The sequence below is a fragment of the Dreissena polymorpha genome, chromosome 4 (genome assembly GCF_020536995.1).
Source record: "Dreissena polymorpha isolate Duluth1 chromosome 4, UMN_Dpol_1.0, whole genome shotgun sequence".
NCBI lineage: Eukaryota > Metazoa > Mollusca > Bivalvia > Myida > Dreissenidae > Dreissena > Dreissena polymorpha.
Genome location: NC_068358.1, coordinates 114,873,342 through 114,895,967, shown reverse-complemented (window position 1 = coordinate 114,895,967; position 22,626 = coordinate 114,873,342). Strand labels below are relative to the sequence as shown.

At 35.8% G+C, this 22,626-nt stretch overlaps 1 protein-coding gene across 9 annotated transcripts in view; it reads left to right on the top strand.

Annotated features, from left to right (window-relative positions):
• Nucleotides 1–22,626, top strand: part of LOC127878206 (uncharacterized) — a 43,103-nt gene that overhangs the window by 10,541 nt on the left and 9,936 nt on the right. The window contains exons 1-11 of one of the 9 annotated variants that reach the window (XM_052424695.1): nt 1,558–1,701; nt 2,139–2,220; nt 11,995–12,096; nt 13,428–13,584; nt 14,066–14,214; nt 16,124–16,272; nt 17,998–18,098; nt 18,740–18,859; nt 19,336–19,450; nt 21,646–21,883; nt 22,108–22,476. In XM_052424695.1, coding sequence (XP_052280655.1) covers nt 2,143–2,220; nt 11,995–12,096; nt 13,428–13,584; nt 14,066–14,214; nt 16,124–16,272; nt 17,998–18,098; nt 18,740–18,859; nt 19,336–19,450; nt 21,646–21,883; nt 22,108–22,476 — 1,578 coding nt within the window. In that variant the 5' untranslated portion in view covers nt 1,558–1,701; nt 2,139–2,142. Of the gene's footprint in view, nt 1–1,325; nt 1,423–1,557; nt 1,702–2,138; nt 2,221–8,248; nt 8,351–11,994; nt 12,097–13,427; nt 13,585–14,065; nt 14,215–14,267; nt 14,387–16,123; nt 16,273–17,997; nt 18,099–18,739; nt 18,860–19,335; nt 19,451–21,645; nt 21,884–22,107; nt 22,477–22,626 lie in introns of those variants that run through there. The other 8 variants (XM_052424696.1, XM_052424702.1, XM_052424699.1 and 5 more) reach the window with 8 other exon arrangements.

Here is a 22,626-nt window from a genome sequence, read left to right as displayed (position 1 = left end):
TATCAAAGTTTCGGTAAAAAGTTTGGCGCTAGTTCAACGCGCATGTATACAGCCTCATAACAATAGACTGACAACCTTTTGGGTAGTAAAGTAGTAATACAAGGCAATATGGCGACGGTTAGCCACGAGGCCTATCTTACGGAGGAATCCGAGATAGCCGATGTATCACGATTGGTAAAAAGGCTAAGTAGAAGTTTAGAGGATCCGGAGAAAAGCACAAATTATGAGAAGCTGTCAAGTAAGTTGTCGGATTATTTTTCGCCTAAAAAGAACAAACATTACTCTATATATTTATTCTTTAAGATGCGTCCCAATAGCGGGGAAAGCACAATTGAATATGCTGCTAGGCTACGGGAAAAGGCGCTTTCATGCAATTTTGTGGACATAGATGATCGTATACTTGAACATCTCGTACAAACTACTAGCAATTCTGAGTTTGTTAGGAAAGTACTATATAAAAAGTGGACTCTCCAAGAAGCACTTAGCGCTGCACAAATCAGTGAGAGTACAAGTATCCAGTTAAAGGAGATGAATAAAAAAGCACTGGAAATAGATAGAATACGCAGAAAGAAGAAAGAGTACAGCACTTCAATAGAAACATCTAGTAGCAGCAATTATAAGGATGGAAATAGCAAATCTAATCATCAGATTTGTCAAGATAGACAAACAACTGGCAGAAGACAGATGCCCAACAGACGGAAAAATGACTACACAGATAGTGAAACTTCAAGCAGTTCAGAAGAAGAATCCAGAGAATTCATTCATGCAGTCAAGAGTCGGACCAAACTGCATTTGCAAAGACAGAAAATAGCAAAGAGAAATTACGCACCGTGTGGATATTGTGGACGAAATCAAGTGCATGCAAGAAAGGAGCATTGTATAGCTTATGGGAAAAGGTGCTATTCTTGCAACAAGTGGCACCACATAGCCAAAGTATGTAAATCTGCTGAAAACGATCATAACGAGAATACAGTACCAGGCAAGAGCAACATGCAAAGGAGAGGAACAAGACAAAGAAGAATTAATGACTTTTCATCTTCTGATGAATCGGATCACAGCTTATCCAGATCTAGTTTAACAAGAAGCGTTCAGCATATCAGCAAATGTTATGACTTGATCGGAAATGGCTTTATGGTTGATGCCTTTCAAGGAACAGGAGTCAATTCATAACCATCATAAACATTGATTATACGTTTAATCAATTGTTATTTGATAATTTATTTGTTTTGTTTAATTTGCACAATTTCATTCTTTTTCAAATGTTAGGAGAAATGTTATATCCTTGAGATCTATTCATAGAACATATCATATTGTTAATGACGTCGGTGACGTTCATGACGTTGTCGTCACGGTGATTTAGTTTATATATACAGAGTCAAAGAGAGTGAGCATTAAAGTATTGAAATAGCGAGCAGTCTTAGTGTGAGTCTTTTACAGGATGGTGAATATTATTATTTGCCTTTGCCTTGAGTATTGCTGTTGTATTTGAGCTTCCTTCTTTTTCTTTCTTCTTCTGGTATTTTTATATAAATTCAAGGACTCGTCGACAAGGAATTCAATTTTTCGTATTCACTGGGGGCTGACGAAGTATAAGCGTAGTCCGTTTCGCTACGAAGTCGGGTATATGTTTTACTACGAAAACATTGTGTACATACACTTGACATCGAAGAACGGATTAGTGGAAATTTGTGTTTAAAACAGGTAAGATTAGGCTTTGTAATAACAAAACTCTGAATTTAAGCACAATGACATTTCATAGGTCTGTTACATCAAATTATGATTCAACATGTGTCTGGTTTATGCGTTAAACATTAAATTTACCACTGATTTATCAAACCGAAGTCAAGTTTTATTTTACAAAAATGCAATTAAGGTTTACAACTATGTTTAATTGACACAATTTTACAATTTCCATATTGATGTATGTATCGTTAAGCCACTGGTGTGTTCAGAAATGTATAGGGTGACCCAGTTGTCAGAAATAAAGGCTAAATAGTATTATTATGTATGATCATGTCTCTGACAGTATACGTATATGCCTCGCTACGACAACGCTTTAGCGTGTATGCGTTTCTAACAGAGGACGTATTGGTTATCTCTCAAACGCGAAATAAAGAACATATTTTTTTTAAATACAGAGTCATGGAGTGGCTGGATGTTTCCTTTGAGGAAGAGATAGTAACAACGACACAACATGATCCGAAGCGCACAGTCGACATGGTAATGCACATTATTATGATATAATTAAATTCACGACTAGGCCAAAGGAAACGATCAAAATCGAAAATCCATATATAAGACGATAGTTGAGAGTCGAGAACCTATTGTCGTCGGTCTCAATAAAAATTACGCATCTTCACCTTGTGACAATCCCTTATACGTTCTTTTGGATAGAGACCGACGATAGTTTTTTAGCATACGGTATTTTTTATCAAATAACATTCGATGCTCGTTATGTTATCTCGAAACTCTGCTTATGTCAAAGTAAATCCCATGTCCCAACTTCGATCCTTCTTTATCTCATACGGATTTTGATTTTTACATTTTATCTGTCAAAGCGATTTTCTTGAAAATCGGTTATCGCAAACTAATTTTTGAGATGAATTTCATGTTCGTATACATGATTTTACCTGTAAAATCAACACCTGTAACAGCCGTAAGGTGTGGAAAGCAGGTACCCAATGGCACAAATCCGCAATTTCCTAATCAATGTATTGTTGTTAAGGCTTGACAGTGGGTTTCTGTCACAGGTTATTGTTTACTGTGTACATGACGGCCGGTAAATTTACCTCGTGTTACAATGCGGTTAAGGTCCGGTCACACTATGATGCCGGCGGAGCCCCGGTGCGTGATCAGGCATCTACCGGGATGAACCGGGGCCATACCGGGATGAACCGGTGCTCCACCGGGATGGACCGTAGACGACCGGGGACAACCGGGGCTCCACCGGTAAAATATTAAAATGTTTAATACCTCCGAGATGAACCGCGAGTCACCGGGAAGGACCGACAACGATCGGCGTGGCACTGTGAACAACCGGGACTGCACCGGTACGGCACCATAGCTCCACCGGGGCCCAAACAGACCCCGGCAGAGCTACGGGGAGCTTGGTGAATGCCGACAGAGTCCCGGTATAGCTACGGTACATAATTAAACCGGCGCTCTGACGGTTCCATCCCGGTTGTGTCTACATTGTCCGAAGGTACCACTGGCTCGGGAAATATCTGACAATGGGCGTGTTAATTCGTGATATCTTTCGCACAGGACTTACTGTCACTGTAGATTTTGTCGGAATTATCAATTTGCCAGAAACCGGATTGAATGTAATATTTTCAGAATACTTTTTAATGTCGCCACCCATAATATTGAACGTGCGATTTCTGTATTGTACACCTGGTGCAGTGTCACAAGGCATCTCCACATAAAGGTAACCTTTTCGTTTGGATGCTCATGCGCACAATTAAGCACAGCATCTTTTGCACTGGGAAATGGTAGTCTCACTGGGGGCTGACGAGGTATAAGCGTAGTCCGTTTCGCTACGAAGTCGGGTATATGTTTTACTACGAACACATTGTGTACATACACTACTTAATCAGGCGAGTTTCATCTTTTCTGGTGTTTATGGGTTAGAGAACGGAACATCAAGTAATGGTAGGTACTTATTTTCAATATCAAACTAATTACAAATGTGCGTAGTTTCAGCCTGTACATTTATTTTGAGGTAAAATCGAAATATTATGATTTAAAGCAATGCATAAGGTGGTTATTATGTTAAAATAGCCAATTACGGTAACTTAAATCGAATAAAACTACATGTTACTTTGATTCATTGTACATTACACATTTTAAAGTACAAAAACGGTTACGAACATGTATTTTAATTATTCAAATGCTTTGTTTCGAAGGAAATTACAAGTCGCTTTATGTATAGGTTTCGCACAGATTATGTATTGGTTGTGCTACGAAGTACAAATATAATGTATAGGTTACTCAACGAAGTCTCTGTATCCTTTTCAGGACATATCACATGCAGTTTGCAGTTACTGCAGACTACCATTTCCCAGTGCAAAAGATGCTGTGCTTAATTGTGCGCATGAGCATCCAAACGAAAAGGTTACCTTTATGTGGAGATGCCTTGTGACACTGCACCAGGTGTACAATACAGAAATCGCACGTTCAATATTATGGGTGGCGACATTAAAAAGTATTCTGAAAATATTACATTCAATCCGGTTTCTGGCAAATTGATAATTCCGACAAAATCTACAGTGACAGAAAGTCCTGTGCGAAAGATATCACGAATTAACACGCTCATTGTCAGATATTTCCCGAGCCAGTGGTACCTTCGGACAATGTAGACACAACCGGGATGGAACCGTCAGAGCGCCGGTTTAATTATGTACCGTAGCTATACCGGGACTCTGTCGGCATTCACCAAGCTCCCCGTAGCTCTGCCGGGGTCTGTTTGGGCCCCGGTGGAGCTATGGTGCCGTACCGGTGCAGTCCCGGTTGTTCACAGTGCCACGCCGGTCGTTGTCGGTCCTTCCCGGTGACTCGCGGTTCATCTCGGAGGTATTAAACATTTTAATATTTTACCGGTGGAGCCCCGGTTGTCCCCGGTCGTCTACGGTCCATCCCGGTGGAGCACCGGTTCATCCCGGTATGGCCCCGGTTCATCCCGGTAGATGCCTGATCACGCACCGGGGCTCCGCCGGCATCATAGTGTGACCGGACCTTAACCGCATTGTAACACGAGGTAAATTTACCGGCCGTCATGTACACAGTAAACAATAACCTGTGACAGAAACCCACTGTCAAGCCTTAACAACAATACATTGATTAGGAAATTGCGGATTTGTGCCATTGGGTACCTGCTTTCCACACCTTACGGCTGTTACAGGTGTTGATTTTACAGGTAAAATCATGTATACGAACATGAAATTCATCTCAAAAATTAGTTTGCGATAACCGATTTTCAAGAAAATCGCTTTGACAGATAAAATGTAAAAATCAAAATCCGTATGAGATAAAGAAGGATCGAAGTTGGGACATGGGATTTACTTTGACATAAGCAGAGTTTCGAGATAACATAACGAGCATCGAATGTTATTTGATAAAAAATACCGTATGCTAAAAAACTATCGTCGGTCTCTATCCAAAAGAACGTATAAGGGATTGTCACAAGGTGAAGATGCGTAATTTTTATTGAGACCGACGACAATAGGTTCTCGACTCTCAACTATCGTCTTATATATGGATTTTCGATTTTGATCGTTTCCTTTGGCCTAGTCGTGAATTTAATTATATCATAATAATGTGCATTACCATGTCGACTGTGCGCTTCGGATCATGTTGTGTCGTTGTTACTATCTCTTCCTCAAAGGAAACATCCAGCCACTCCATGACTCTGTATTTAAAAAAAATATGTTCTTTATTTCGCGTTTGAGAGATAACCAATACGTCCTCTGTGAGAAACGCATACACGCTAAAGCGTTGTCGTAGCGAGGCATATACGTATACTGTCAGAGACATGATCATACATAATAATACTATTTAGCCTTTATTTCTGACAACTGGGTCACCCTATACATTTCTGAACACACCAGTGGCTTAACGATACATACATCAATATGGAAATTGTAAAATTGTGTCAATTAAACATAGTTGTAAACCTTAATTGCATTTTTGTAAAATAAAACTTGACATCGGTTTGATAAATCAGTGGTAAATTTAATGTTTAACGCATAAACCAGACACATGTTGAATCATAATTTGATGTAACAGACCTATGGAATGTCATTGTGCTTAAATTCAGAGTTTTGTTATTACAAAGCCTAATCTTACCTGTTTTAAACACAAATTTCCACTAATCCGTTCTTCGATGTCAAGTGTATGTACACAATGTTTTCGTAGTAAAACATATACCCGACTTCGTAGCGAAACGGACTACGCTTATACTTCGTCAGCCCCCAGTGAGTCTGCAGTAACTGCAAACTGCATGTGATATGTCCTGAAAAGGATACAGAGACTTCGTTGAGTAACCTATACATTATATTTGTACTTCGTAGCACAACCAATACATACTCTGTGCGAAACCTATACATAAAGCGACTTGTAATTTCCTTCGAAACAAAGCATTTGAATAATTAAAATACATGTTCGTAACCGTTTTTGTACTTTAAAATGTGTAATGTACAATGAATCAAAGTAACATGTAGTTTTATTCGATTTAAGTTACCGTAATTGGCTATTTTAACATAATAACCACCTTATGCATTGCTTCAAATCATAATATTTCGATTTTACCTCAAAATAAATGTACAGGCTGAAACTACGCACATTTGTAATTAGTTTGATATTGAAAATAAGTACCTACCATTACTTGATGTTCCGTTCTCTAACCCATAAACACCAGAAAAGATGAAACTCGCCTGATTAAGTAGTGTATGTACACAATGTGTTCGTAGTAAAACATATACCCGACTTCGTAGCGAAACGGACTACGCTTATACCTCGTCAGCCCCCAGTGGTACTATAGTGCAATACAGTACGAATTACAAAAGCATTGCATACAGTTTGTATGCGATAAATGTGATCACATTTCCGTTGTGGTAAAATAATGATTACGCACACCTAGGAACGTGTTACCATAGGCAAACTGTACTCGTGCTACCTAATGCACATAAGCTCTGTTCATCACGCTTATGCATGCACGTGTTTAACATTTTAAGGACTAACAGTATGGATCACATTAGTCAAATAGTCAAAGGAATGAGTGACACATGGACTATATCCTTAACTAATTAATGCGGCTATTAGCTAATAGTATAATGATCAAGCGAATACAAACACACGAGATCAAAACGATAAAATATAAAGCAACGTTTTAAAGAAGATCAGAGGTAACTTCACGTCAGGTTTTCTGCACATATCTAAGTAAGCTTTCGCTCTAAGTAACTGTTACTTTTTTGTTGACCGTTGTTAAGTGATGTTGATAACGTAACGCTTTCGCAATTTTAATACGGAAGTACTAACATGATGCGATAGTGTATTATCAGTTCCTTATTTAGGATTAATTAATAAATGCATCATTTTCGCTACATGATTTCGCTATAACTCATTTGATGCGTGTGTCAAAAAATGACTGTGTTTAAGAATGTGCGTATGTTTGTCTGTAGTCGTGTATTCATTACCGTTATACAGCAAATTCAAGGGATCACTTGTTTGATGGGATTTGTCTCGAATTATTGTAAAGAACAAGCACTTGAATGTACCCGGGTTCGGAAAATATTATGAAATGTACCCGGGAATTCTAACCCTAAATTATTCGTTGTCGGCTGTTTTTTCAAATAAATTATATTCTATAATAATAAATACTCTGTAAAATGGCCTCTGCAATATCGAAACTCCTGCTCAAAAAAGCATTTGGGTGAATTCTGTATCGAACCTAATTTTGTTTCGTATTCCGTAGCGCGCGTTTTACATAATCGTATTGTAGGCGGGAACAAAACTCGGGTTCAGTTTAAATTGATCAGGTACGTGTTAGTATATTTCCGTACCCGGGGTACAATTAAGTATACATAAAAATACAAGGGGTTCATGTACGTAGTACCCGAGCAGACAATGACCAATCAAGCAATAGTATAAGATAATGTTTGTTTTTTTCATTTTCGAGATAATTAAAGGCGAGCGCGAAGGCCGAGTAAAAAAATCCTGTGCCCGTATTTTGTTTTAAAATATGTTTATGATATCCTTTACAGCCAAAATTTTCATCTAAATGATATCTGACCCATGTGTTTTCCTGTTATTTTATTAATGAGTGTTAAAATACGAAAACTAGACAAATGTTTCAAAAATTTATAATCTTAACCAACATAAATTTTTAAAGAAAATCGCATCTTGTTCAATATTCCAAAGACCTATAGAAAACATATTCGTATTCTATAGGTCTTTGAATATTCGAATCCTTTACATCCTGCAGCCTTAATCGAATTGTTTTTAGTGAGTAAGATTACGTAGATCTACGAAACACTTTTCGACCAGAAAAAATAACGATCTTTGGCAAGAATCGTATCTGGGATTTCGTGATTCTGTAAAGCACGACGCTCTACCTTTATATAACCACAATAAGAACAAGCCTTTAAAGTAATAAAATATGTATGTAGGAAGCGCATGTTTCTTTCTTTTTTTATACGCAGACACACCCTCCTCCACGTCCATTTTTTATATATGGTAGTTGTATGTATCCGCTATATGAACCGAACCAAACCTAAATATTTCAGATTTGCGTTTGTTGTGGTTAGACAAGGTAATACAATATCGCACTGCGTAGTTGCAACATATTTGAAAGGTAAATAGATTTTTAACGACATTCTTAGTAAAAAAACTGTTCTCAACGAGTCAGCTTTCACATTTGCTTCTGCAGGTTAAAATAATCTTTACTTGATTAATTTGATGCGGGTTAATTTCTTATTTATATTTTTAGCGAATCCGGCCATTCCGGGTCCGTTCGCCCTAATTCCAGTTCGCCCTTATTCCCGTTCGCCCTAAATCCTGTTCGCCCTGGGTCCGTTCGCCTAAATTTTATTATCAAAGCAGGGAAGCAATAAAAATAACGAAAATTGTTATAATTTCAACAGTTTATTGTTACCTTCACCATTTATTTATGTAAAAATATAGATATATATAGTATATACATGCATATAAATAATAGAAATATGTACATGGAACAAATCCACAAAGAATATATATATACCAGGTATATATAAAGTATCATACAATGAGCACATTACACCTTTACATTAATCAAAACATGCATATAAATCATACAGATATGTACATGACACAAATACAGTGTACAGTACAATAAAGAAAAGAGTATAATACAATTATCACAAAAAGCACAAGTCTTCTGACGACCGTATGTGTTCCATGTGCAACGGAAAACTACCTCAATGGCACCGCTCAGTTGATGAGTCTCTAGACAACTGTAAACGGTGTAACATCCTTATTCAGATGTGTAAAGAACTGAAACGATACTATTTAAATAATGTAGGGCATGTCATTAAGAATACTTAATTTGTTCAAAGAAGCTGCTATTATCTGCAAGATTAATTTATTACGTAAGAAAACAAACAAATGATAACACTGACATTTAAACAAATAAATATGCAGGAAGTACTATCCCCAGGAAGTGAGAGACTCAAATATGAAGCACATAACTTAAAACACAATATGAAGTATTAGATGAAACAAAATAATCAAGAAAACTTAGCGGCTTCAGACTTAAATGTAAATACACCCATCAACTTTCTCGGTAATGGAATCGGTTCGTGTTTAGATCCCATCTCACGTGGACTAAAATTCGAACTGAAAACAAACTTAATATCGCCTTTTATTATTGCAAAATTATAAACGTAAAAATAATGTACCGGTAACCAATTATTTAGACATACATATGTCCATTAAGGGCGGGCGGGGTTATCAACCTTTGTTTTCCTTTTCAATTACTTTTGCCTGTCAAATACACCCTCGAATAGCGACTTGATAGATTTGCAAATCATATATACCCCAAAACGAAAAACTCGTGCAATTTTCAGGTATCAAGAAATCATGACTCTTCAGGTAGTCCATATCGACCTGAAACAAAAACATGTAAACCTAGACCTTTGTCACAAACGTGAATAAAAAGTTTGGAATAATACATACAAGGTTGTGTTTGTACATGGTTACATTTATGCTTACTGTGCTGTTTAGGCAGCCGAATTTTCACCTTTGTTTACTAACATCAAAATTCAAGTCTGTCGGTTCAGATGGCCTATGCTTCGCCCGAAACTTGTTGGCAGTGCGCTTCAGCAGCTTCTGCTTCGGGGTCAGAAACCGCTCATCGTTAGGAATGCCCGACATGACATCAGCCACAATATCCAGTGCCCGGATGTGGGGCTGTTCCTAGAAGTCTATTAATTCAAGAACCCTTATTCAAACTATGAAACAAATAAATACTACCGAAAGCAGATACCAAAAAGAGCATAGCAAATTAAATGGATGTCATAATTGATCGCTTTAGTATATTAGTTTCCAAAGTCGGCAATATTTGATTAACGTATTTTTTAATTTTATATAGATATTTGCATTTTATTAGAAATAATTTGACATGATTTATTTTTGTACAGAAAGTTACTATGAAATAAACAAAATATGCAACCTATGAATTCTTTGTTTGTTCGTCAGTCGCTGTCTAACACCTTCAATTGTTTGTATAACAATAGGCGTGCAATACGTTTTTTGGAGTGTAAAGTATTTGTCATAGGTGTGAAACCATTGTAAAATACCGGCATAAATGGTTTTTAACTCGATTACGCAAATGTAATGGGCCATTGCCCTAAGGGGAATAAATAATAAACTTGCCAGGTTTTATAACTTTAATCTGGTCATGAAAATGCATGCAAGAAATATTTAATACTTAGTTTCATTTAAATACGTACTGAAATTAACATTAAATTAATTAAATCGTAGTTTAACGCAAATATATCACGATGAAAAGGTATTTAAATACGTACTGAAATTAACATACGTTAAACGCAACTATCACGATGTAAAGGTGGGAAATCTAAATGTTTTCAGTAAATTAACTGTTTTCGCGAACTTAACAACTAAAAAGTTATATTTTATTGTAGATGTATGTATTATATACACTTGACAAAATAAATTTAACTAACCAGTTCCACAAACGTCGCATGTTTGTAACAAAGGCCAGTAATTGTCACTAATTGCTTATTATATTAATTAATAACGGTACTCACTTGCTTACATGTGTGAAAAATCAACTGTGTATACGCCAATATGCAACTGATAGTATAGGGCGAACGGACCCAGGGCGAACGGACCCAGGGCGAATGTGTAACTAGGGCGAACGGACCTGATACCATTTTTAGCCAGCTTAGCCCCAGCCTGGTCCAGGTCTGACTAATAACTTGTAGGCACGTCCTTTCGCAGCCTTGTATCAATCTTTAAATGTGAGGACCCTAGTGCCTTTGCAACTTTTGATATAATGGCTTGCATGCAATATTTTTCAGGGATTTTATTTGAAGCAAAATCCAGCTTTTGCATGCATTCATGTTTACAGTTACTCTTTCCTCACTGATGACTCCTGCAAATAATATGCAATGTTTCATTTTTACTCAAATATTACCAAGAAGCTTTTATGTGATATGGTATCTCTTTTATATTTTTGCAAAACCATTAGACAAACAGTTCTCAATGTAATACAACATTAATAAATTATAATATGTTTTAAAACATTTTTTTTTATAGAAATAAACGGGCAGGGTTTGGACATTGGAAGGGCAGGGCGCAGCGCCCTTTCATTTCGGCCTAGCTGGAATACTGAATAAATATACAGACACAAAATAACTCCTTACTTTCAGTATTTTGACCCCTGACAATGTCTTCACATCACAGGGTCGTTTGACTTGAGACTATTTTTTTGCCAAGATAACTTAGCCTTATTTATTGAGAAAACTAATTTGAATTGATGTTAATTTTCAGAGTATCATTTTATACAAACCTTACATTGCAAACAATATATTTAACATTTCCTGCCTACACTCATACTGGTTAAGGACCAATAACTGAAGAGGACCAATACAAACCAAAGGATCAGTACCATTAATGAACACTTAATCTTGCCAAATGAGAATACAATTCATAAAAGGAACACTTTCCTGAGAAGTCTGTACATGTCCAACTTATTCTCAGTATTTATAAAAATACAGTCTTTACTCCCTGTTGTTTACATGTGTTATGTCCTACTTGGCTGGGGATCTATGTTTACGAGTGTGCATGCACAGAAATTCAAGATCATATTTAGACCACCACGGTAAGATGCACTCACTGTTTGCAAGTTTGGTTTTGCATCCTTTCTTCAATTTTTGTTCTCATCTTTTTTTTAATCATGACTGATTGAATTTTAAGTGTTTTTTTTTCATTCACCAGATTGAGACAATGTCTGAGACTGAAGGCTCAGAGTTGTCAACAGATGGCTGGGCGCTGATAGACACGGGAGAGGATTTGCCCACTACCACTGTGTGTACAGAAGTGAAAATTATAATTTTACATTAAACAGCAAGTAAAAATGGTCTTTATCATAAAAAAAGTGTTTATAATGATAATTCAAAACAACATCATAATTATATAAATGGTAAAAAGTATCATTATCAAATGGAACAGTATTAAAACTAAAAATGTGTACCGTAATTACTCTATGTTTTCTGACACTTAAAAATAAATAATTTTTTTCGTGTCCGAAAACTTAGATACGAAAAATATTCACCAAATACAGGTGTCTGAAAACTTAGAGTCGAAAATTGAAGTGTCAGAAAACAGCGTCAATTGTATCAACGACGGTAATAGCACACGCTTGTAAAATACTATGCTTTATAGTATAAATTACAGTTATATATGTTTGCACTGCATTTTAAATAATTTTAAATGCTTAATTTATTTGACAGAAAGTTACTACAAGGTTGTACTTTGACCAACAAGTTCAAAGATGAGCATGTGATGTACCGATACTCGCTAGTATGAACCTGTAATTAACGCAATAAAAAAGCAAACTATGAATTCTTTGTTTGTTCATTTCCAATAGTTGTTGTCTAACACGTTCCATTGTTCGTAAAACTTGGAATAGGGTGCATCACACTTTGAAGCGTTTAGTATTTGTCACAGTTATTTTACTGAGAAGGGATAGTATCATTGCGGCAGATAATTGAACTGTTTATTGGCACTTCCCCCGGTAATTGTCATAACGCTTATACTATTGGGCGAAACCATTGTTTAATACTGGTATACAAGGTTATTTACCCATTAACGCAAATGTAATTGTCCGTTGCCCTCAGGCATTCACCTGCCATGTTTATGATGTTAATCTGGCTGTAAAACCCCATGTTTGAAGTGTCATTAGATGTTGAAAAAAGGACCGAAATTTGGTAAAATAGGGCTGTAAAATATACTGTCCGAAAACTCATGTGTCCGAAAATTAAGAGTCACGAAAAATAATTATTTTTGCTAAAAAAAGAGGTGTCCGAAAACTTAGTGTCTGAAAACATAGAGTAATTACAGTAAAGATGTACTAACAGCATCAAATTAATGCAGTCTCATATAACTTGTTATCAGAATGAAGGTCTATTTGTGATTGTCATTGATATTCTAATAATTTAAATAATCTTAATGTCCAGCTCGAACCAACATAATATATTTGTTTATGTATAGATTGAAGTGAACATTTCGCACTTCTTTAGAAATAATTTTCTTATCCATGATTTTGTAATGCATGTATATATTTGTTTAACTAAAATATTTATGAGCGTTATTGACCAGCTAGTATAATGTTGCAAAACTAAAGGATTTATGATGTTGTTATATTGAAGGATGATGATACATACAGTAGCACCAGCTCGGTCGAGGTGATGGATGATGATGACGAGGATGCAGGGGCAGATAATCTGGACAATGCAGGCACCCCCCTGGTGGGATCGCATCCTAAACAAGGGCCGTTTTACATCCTCAGGCTGCCCTCCATTCAAGGCAAGCAAGGCGTTTTCTTGCTTCAAAACTCTTCTCAAATTGAAACCTTTGTTATTTGAATTTATATATTATTTATGCCTGATAAACATATGTAAACTATTTTTGTTAAAATAATTGGTTAGAACTAAATTTATTTTAAAGCACTTCCTTGTAGCAAAACTTTTTTTCGGTTGATTGAAATGATCTAGTTGTCATTCACTTGTATTCTCAAATTATTCTCTTCAAAGCATGAAACTATATTTCTATATAGCGTAACAAGCTGTTTTTGAATTTCAAACGATGATTACTTATGAAACTTATGAAAGAAAGTATTATATACAGTAGATGTTTTCGGCTGTAGAAGGATGCTGTTTTGCTTTCATTTATCCTATATCTATCTATACTTTTCAGAATATTTTGAAAAAAAAGAATAAGGTCAATTTATCAATATGTGAACATTTCCTTCAATTAGTCAATGTCTGTTTTACCTATGTACAAGTAGGTGAGGTACATGGCAATCAGCATGTTGGTACCCGGCCCAGCCACCTGTCTCAAGAGCAGGAAACCAAGGCCTGCCCAAATTCAGGTCTGACAGAGTCTGAACTGATGAATGCCAGCTTCAATGATGCAGACCCTGTTGTAACTAGCCAAGTAAGGACCGTGTAATGATGTTATGTGAAGGCTAAGCAATAATTTTAATGGTACCCGGCCCAGCCACATGTCTCAAGAGCAGGAAACCATGGCCTGCCCAAATTCAGGTCTAACAAAGACTGAACTGATAAATGCAAGCTTCAAAGATGCAGACCCTGTTGTAACTAGCCAAGTAAGGACCGTGTAATGATGTTATGTGAAGGCTAAGCAATAATTTTATGACAGTTCAAAGTGCAAGCAATTTTGCTCACAGGTTGCAAACATAAAGTTTGAGTTTAAAAATAAGCATATTTTTGGTCAAATACAAAGTACATGTAGTCATGATCAGTAGAAACTTATTGTTGTGTTGTTAAATGACTAAAACAATACAAATGTATCCATTTTTTTTTTAACTCTTTATTATACTCCCACTTCCATCTGTCTGTCAGTCTTTTGGTTTATCAAAAAACTTTTTTAATGTAATTTCCTTATACATTTAAGGATTTTGAAATGACTTATACAAATGATCACCCATATCAGAAGGTTTGTTGAGCAAAAGTTCTTCAAGGCGGACATCAAACTTTCAGGTTTAAGGCAAAAATAAGCACTTTATTGACAAAATAGGGCTTGTCTTTGTAAACTTTACCACGCATTAAATATTTTGGCATAAATGTTCACCTATATGATCCAATTTGTTGCACTATATGTGTTTCTTACCATGAGGCTGCCTTCAAGGTCAAAGTCACACTGTGGGGTCAAAGGACAGCATTTTATTGTCAAAATAATTATTGTCTGCTCTATTTATAATATTATAAAAAATAAATTTGTTGGATCAAACAGAACTTAATTTTCAAAATGAGCTCTGTAGCTTTGCTCTGTATTGATTGTGTATAAAATAACATTGCTCAAATGTTCACCTTTATGAGACAGTAGGTCACACAATAAAACCATATCTGTATGTTTAAGTCCAAGGTCTAACTATGTTCTTAGGTCTAACATGAGGATTTTTTCTTAAATTAGGGTTTGTCATCTCTATAACTTGAACCTCTTTTGACGGAACCTAAAATAACTAGGCAGAAATATTTCAAGTACATGTGTATGTTAGTTGTTGTGTCCCAAAATGGAACCTAGTGGATACCTTCAAAGTCAATGCTATATACTTAGGAAAAGTCAGGCAACAGATGATATTATTTTTATGTCCCCCACCCACTATAGTGGGGGACATATTTTATTTTTGCCCTGTCTGTTGGTTTGTTTGTGTGTTTGTTTGCCCCAACTTTAACAGTTGCAATAACTTATGCAATATTGAAGATAACAACTTGATATTTGGCATGCATGTGTATCTCATGGAGCTGCACATTTTGAGTGGTGAAATGTCAAGGTCATCCTTCAGGTCAAATGTCAAATATATAGCTTCAAAGCGGCGCAAAAGGGGACATAGTGTTACTGACAAACACATATCTTGTTTATAAGGCTATTATTTAAACATGTATTTAAAGTTTTCAAAATAACACAGGCGCATATGTTTATCTATTCAAGAAGATTTTTTGCACTCAATCCTTTGAAGGTCATGCTTTACCAGATTTACCATTAACCCATTTATGCCTAGCGTTAAGAAAAAGGCCTTGGCAAACAGCGTAGAACCAGATGAGGTCAGATCAGGGTCTGCGCTGTTTGCTAAAAGAAATTTCTGTTAGAAATCTTCTAAATATAGAAATAAATATACTAGACATCCCTAATTTTGGAAATAAATGGATCCAAGTTAGAAGGATGAGAAAGTCCACTAGGCATAAATGCATTAAAGGCTGTAAGTGTGTGTCAAAGTGATATGTGGGGGTATCAGATACCTGTTGTTATAGCTTGAGAGTTAAGATAGAAATGCCATGTTGTGACTCCTTGTAAGTATGCAGGCCCTGAGTACTTTTTACAGAGGCCACCTGTGCATCACCAGATATCCAGAGAGGATATAGAGGACCTCTGTAAGACTCTGGAAGATCTTAAGAATCGTGTGCAGGCATCCAAGGAGGGAGCTTGCTCACAATCTGACATCACACAAACCCACACAGGGGCTATTCAAAGGTGTGGCAGCTCAGGCTCGGGAAAGCTTTTCAATATTAATATCATGAGCAATAAGCATAGTCTGTTGAAAATTTTAATTCTATTGTACATGCAATATCTACTAGACAAGTTTATCTTAAGTCAGGTGATCTTTTTAAGAAAGATATATTTTAATCTGTATGTTTATTTAGAATTTAATGTTATTTAACATCAATAAAATATAAAAATATATTATACGAATATTGTGTGTGAGTTTGTGTGTATGTATGTTTTTTTTGTTCGACATTTCGTGTTTGACTCATTACTTTGACATTCTTTACGGAAATTCAAAATAACTTGATGTAAATGATCAGTATATCAAGAAAATTTATCATATCAACAACCATATCACTTGCTTAAAGTTCAAGGTCACATTGGACACCAGAAGTTTACACTAATTCGGGAATTACATTCAGTGAAAGTACATGTTAGTGTCTGGTCCATATTTTAATTCTTCATTATGGGATTTATTGGGTCATATCAAAACAACATGTCGCGTGGAAAACCCTTTTGCTCGCTTTAAGGTCAAGGTCAACGTATTTGCATATTCCTTATATGGATGTAGTGAAACAACCAAGTTCTTGAATGATGGGATTTCAAAATGAATTTGTGGCAAACTTGATCATCATATCAAGTGGACATGTCACATGCACCAACTATTGTACTGGCTTTAATTTCAATATACTCAGTGTTTTGTTCACCATTTTGGGATTGGGGCTGGAGCCCTTTGGATTGGGAATAATCGCGTCTTTCTGACTTAAATTTGGAAATAAGTGTTGTTGTTTTTTGGCAAACAAATGCATTAAAATTGAGTATAAAAGTGATTTTGATAAAACATTTAGTAAAATTATACTTATAGAGCTTAATGGGAGATAAACTCAATGTTGAGACTTATTAAAAAAAACATATTTATTTTGTTTGTAATCTTTCGTTTGGGAATTTTTTAAGGTACCATTTGGGAACAAAACAAACTTTTTTCCTTTGGGAATAGGTCCTTTCTCAGGCTTCAAATTTAAAAAAAACAAAAAACAACACACTATTTGTATAATTGTTTTGTCCTAACTAATACAGTAACATTGAAAATAAGTGTTAATGTAAGAAATGTAATATTTACTGAGGTTCAATCCATTGAGCTTCATACAGAAATATTCTAAATTGTGCATTTTATTTATACATTTTTTAAAATTTATTTGTGTGTTGTTGTTGGTTTTTTTTGGTGGGCGGGGGGGCTTCGATCAGATATTGTAATTTGGCTGAATAACTGCCCCAAATTTGAAATAATATTCAACTGATCCCAATTGTGAAATACATTTTGTCTGTAGGACATCAGTGACATCAAGCAGGGCATCATTGTTATATTCACACATTTCTAGTGTACATCTCTTATCTAACACAAATTTTCTCCATCAAATAAACATCTAACAGTACATAAAATAGCGCCAAAATAATGTCTATGTAAGGTTTGCAAGATTGATGGAAATCTTACGTGAAACCATTAAATATTAAATCTACATCACATTACAAATAGACAGGTTTGCTTATAACTAAACATATTTTTAATGAAAATACTGAAGTTGACATATTTTACAAATAATCCTTAAAAAGGGAGAAAATTCATGATTCCTGTATGCGGTACAGGTTTGAGATGATTATGACAGAGTCTTTGCTGTTTAAACCCATATATAAGTATGCATGTAATGGCTTTAGTTTCAGTGAGTCAGAAAATCATGCTGCTGATGGCAAGGGAGATGATTCTATGTTCACGTCACCTGACTCACAGTTCAGTTTCCTTAGATCTGAATTAGCTGGTAATTAAATAATTGATAAAAATGTTTACTATATAATGATTTCTGGGATTAATTTTCACCCACACATGTACTTTGGAAATGACATACTTTTATTGAACAAGAATTTAATACTACTTCTTCTTAACAAAAAATGAATAAATAAAGTTATATCATAAATGAACTGTATTTAAATGTGAATTTATATTTCACCTATTTACAAATATATAATATACATAAATTAATAGATTTTTTTTATAACCATAACATCAAGTTACTTTAAGAATATCAAGCAATAGCTTGAGGCGATTCAATTTATTCCTTGTTGCTTTGCTTTATTTCTTTTAATGAATTTAGCAAATTTGATAAGCGCTTAATAAATGTGAACATGCATATGATTCCCATGTGCAGTTACGTGTATATGATTTAGAAATATACCTGTCATCATTTGACTACTGATGTATTTCATTTTATATAAAAAAAGTATTAGCAAACCAATATATTGGATGTCTACAAAATTTCAAAATTGAAGGGTTGGGGGCGGGTATGAGTTTAGAAAATCAGATTTAGAAAGGTCTAAATAAAAGTGCCTATACAACCTTGGACGTCTCAAGTCCAAAGCTCTGCATTGTCACTTGAGAGTTATGATAAAGATATGATTGCAGAGGAGAAAGACGTTGCCCCAGTGAATGATGATCGAGATACGAGTGCAATGATTGGACCTGACAGGGAGGGATCACTAGAGGAGGAAGGGATCTCAGACAATGAAAGGGCTGGATTGCAAGGTAGGGGAAGTTTTATTTAGAATTTCATCATCAAGCCCTGCAAATGAAATTTGAGAGACCCAAATGAAGAGTCACTTTGTGGGTCAATTTGTTGTTTGGTCTGTTGGTAATAAACATTTATACGATTGTGGAGTGAACATGTGTTGTGTTCTGCATTTTTATGTTGGATCACTTATATCTTGGAAAGTGTTTATATGAAATGTATCATCTAAATTATTCTTTTGATATACCAAACACCTGTGGTCTCATTTTTTATATAGAACAGAAAAAGCTTTATTTGTAAGCTTTTGGTATTGTATCATTATGTACATTGTTTCTTTACTTCTTTAGGGAAGTTATAAAAATAAATTCAGTATCAAACATTTTTGGCCTTGCCAGAAGCAGTTCCAATGCTAAATGTTATCTTAATTCATTGAGTATTTAAATGCTTAGCGTTGGTCCATATTTTGGCTTAGCATGTGTCTTCTATTTCCTAGCCCCCATTGACCTGGCCCCTGTAGATGAGAAGGTGTGTGGGATCAAATGGCACTTCCTGCTGTTTGTTGTCTGTGCAGTGCTTGTTGTTGTACTCGGAATGCTACTGACACAGAGGTACAGTACGGTCTGATTCCTTTTGTCAATAATGTGGATTTTACAACATTGCTCTATTCTTTATATTTGAAAATTTTGTTAGCTAGTACTAATTATATTATATATCAATCATACACGTGTTTGGCTGAAATTAACATTGTCTGTAATACAAGTGGTTTTTAGCTCTACTGCTATAGGCAGAAGAGCTTATGGTATGGCATGGTGTCCGTCTGTCTGTGTGTGTGTGTGTGTGTGTGTGTGTGTGTGCGTGCGTTAGATTTTTCTTGTTATTCCGATAAAGTCCACAGTTTACATCCGCTTCTTTTCAAACTTGTTCAGTGTCTTTATATTAATGAGGGCTCAAACCCTTTTGATTTTCAGGTCACTGGGTCAAAGGTCAAGGTCACAGTGACTCGAAATAGTAAAATGGTTTCCGGATGATAACTCAAGAATGCTTAGGCCTAGGATCATGAAACTTCATAGGTTCATTGATCATGACTGGCTGATGACCCCTTTTCATTTTCAGGTCACTAGGTCAAAGGTCAAGGTCACAGTGACTCGAAATAGTAAAATGGTTACTTTTTCTTGTTTATCGGATAAAGTCCACAGTTTTCATCCCATTCTTTTCAATCTATTTCAGTGTCTTTATATTAATGAGGACTTGAACCCTATTGATTTTCAGGTCATTGGGTCAAAGGTCAAGGTCACATTGACTTGAAATAGTAAAATGGTTTCCAGATGTTAAGTCAAGAATGCTTAGGTATAGGATCATGAAACTTCATAGGTACATTGATCATGACTGGCTGATGACCCCTATTGATTTTCAGGTCACTAGGTCAAAGGTCAAGGTCACAGACACTCGAAATAGTAAAATGGTTACTTTTTCTTGTTTATCCGATAGTCCACAGTTTTCATTCGATTCTTTTCAAACTTGTTCAGTGTCTTTATATTAATGAGGACTCAAACCCAAATGATTTTCAGGTCACTGGGTCAAAGGTCAAGGTCACAGTGACTCGAAATAGTAAAATGGTTTCCAGATGTTAACTCAAGAATGCTTAGGCCTAGGATCATGAAACTTCATAGGTACATTGATCATGACTGGCTGATACCCCTATTGATTTTCAGGTCACTAGGGCAAAGGTCAAGGTCACAGTGACATGAAATAGTAAAATGGTTACTTTTTCTTGTTTGTCCGATAAAGTCCACAGTTTTTATCCGATTCTTTTCAAACTTGTTCAGTGTCTTCATATTAATGAGGACTGGAATCCTATTGATTTTCAGGTCACTGGGTCAAAGGTCAAGGTGACATTGACTTGATATAGTAAAATGGTTTTCGGATGATGACTCAAGAATTCTTACGCCTAGGATCATGAAACTTCATAGGTACATTGATCATGACTGGCAGATGACCCCTATTGATTTTCAGGTCCCTAGGTCAAAGGTCAAGGTCACAGTGACTTGAAATAGTAAATGGTTTCCTGATGATAACTCAAGAATGCTTACGCCAAAGATCATAAATTTGAAGAAATATTCATAATTTTGTCATAACTACAATATGCATCATGTGATTTGGTAATATCTTTCATTAATTGTTCTCCTTTATCTGGAAGTGTTTCGCAGGTAAATCTGAGATCTCTAGGGTCAAGTTCAAGGCCACGCACTTAAATGTTACACATTTTGATTAAATACGCCTTATTATGTTAAGATTTTACTATACATCAAGTGATTTGCACCCAGCCATAAAAAATTATTTTGTGGGGGATATCAATTCAATGAACAAGCTTGTTTTCTAAGCAATTCCAACATTTTTTTTAATTTTATTTGAGCTGGTTTTGCAGCTGTTTCATAGCCGCTGTATATGTTAATATTAGTACATGTCACGGTGCATATACAAAAAATCATGCTAACTAAACTTAACTTCTGTATAATTACTCATTGTTATTCACAAAGAAAATAACAGAGATGATGATCACATTTAAAATGTATATGTGTGATCTTAAATGGAAAATAAATTACCCATAGAATGTATGGATCCAAAAGGTTTTGAGATTAATGAGATTTGGAAATCCAGTCGAGAATGATTTTAGTTTTAAAATGATCCTATGGTAGCAAATGAACAATAAACTGATGGTGCTTTCACTTAACTCATTGAGCTGTCATATGCAATAACAATAAGCATAAAATAATTTCATGCTTACTACATTTCCATGGTCAAGGATTAAGATGGATAAATTGGTGATGGAGACAAACACAAAATCAAGAGAGGTGCAATTGTTGGAAGACCAGCTGGATACAGTAACAAAAGCAAATCTAAGAATGTTAAGAAGAACACGTGATCTAGAGAGCCAGTTGGGAGAATTGAGGCAGGAAGACAATGCTGGTGCTGGCGATGGAAACAAGTGGAGATCGTGTGTGGACTACCTTAAGCAGAAATATCGGGGCAAGTCTGCAAAGGTATTTAGGCGTTCTGTGACAAGTATTGTTTAAAAATTAAATATGAGCTGGAGAGGAGTCTTAACTACTCATGTCAAAACCCTGATCCTTCTGACATAATAGCCAGTACATGATAGAAATAGTATCTACTGCGAAAAGCATTAAAAGTCTGTATTAATGTTTGCCTGCAAGGTTTATCACATGCTCATGAGTGTCCAATGGTGTTCAGGCTTGTTCTTTTACAGCTCAACATCACCTGGCAAGAGTTCCGTACAGAGATGAAGGTCCTGGCAGATGAACTACTGCATGGGGATGTGTATAACTACTTCTACCAATACTGGGCCCACTTCAATCCCTCCTCCTCCTCCTCACAATCCTCCTCCTCCTACTCCTCCTCCAGATATTCAGATTCAACCTCCTCATTCTCGTCATCATTTTCATCATCACCACCACCACCATCTGGCAAGTCCTATGACAGCTCGGATTCCAGTTACAAGTCAAAATCAGAGGGGTCAAGTGATTCCAATGAAGAACAGACAGGTGGCTTTTGGACGTATACTGTTCTGAAAATGATGAACAAAACCAGAGGTCATCTTAAAGAGACTTTGGAACAGGTAGTGTGCTTATTTAACTCTTACTGCAGTATATATTTAACAAAAAATAGCAATCAAATTGGGTAGGTTCTGGTCTGAAATGGTTGGTGTTATATGACCACTTTTGTCAGGGCTAATCTCCCTCCTGATATTGCAATTCTAAACCATTTA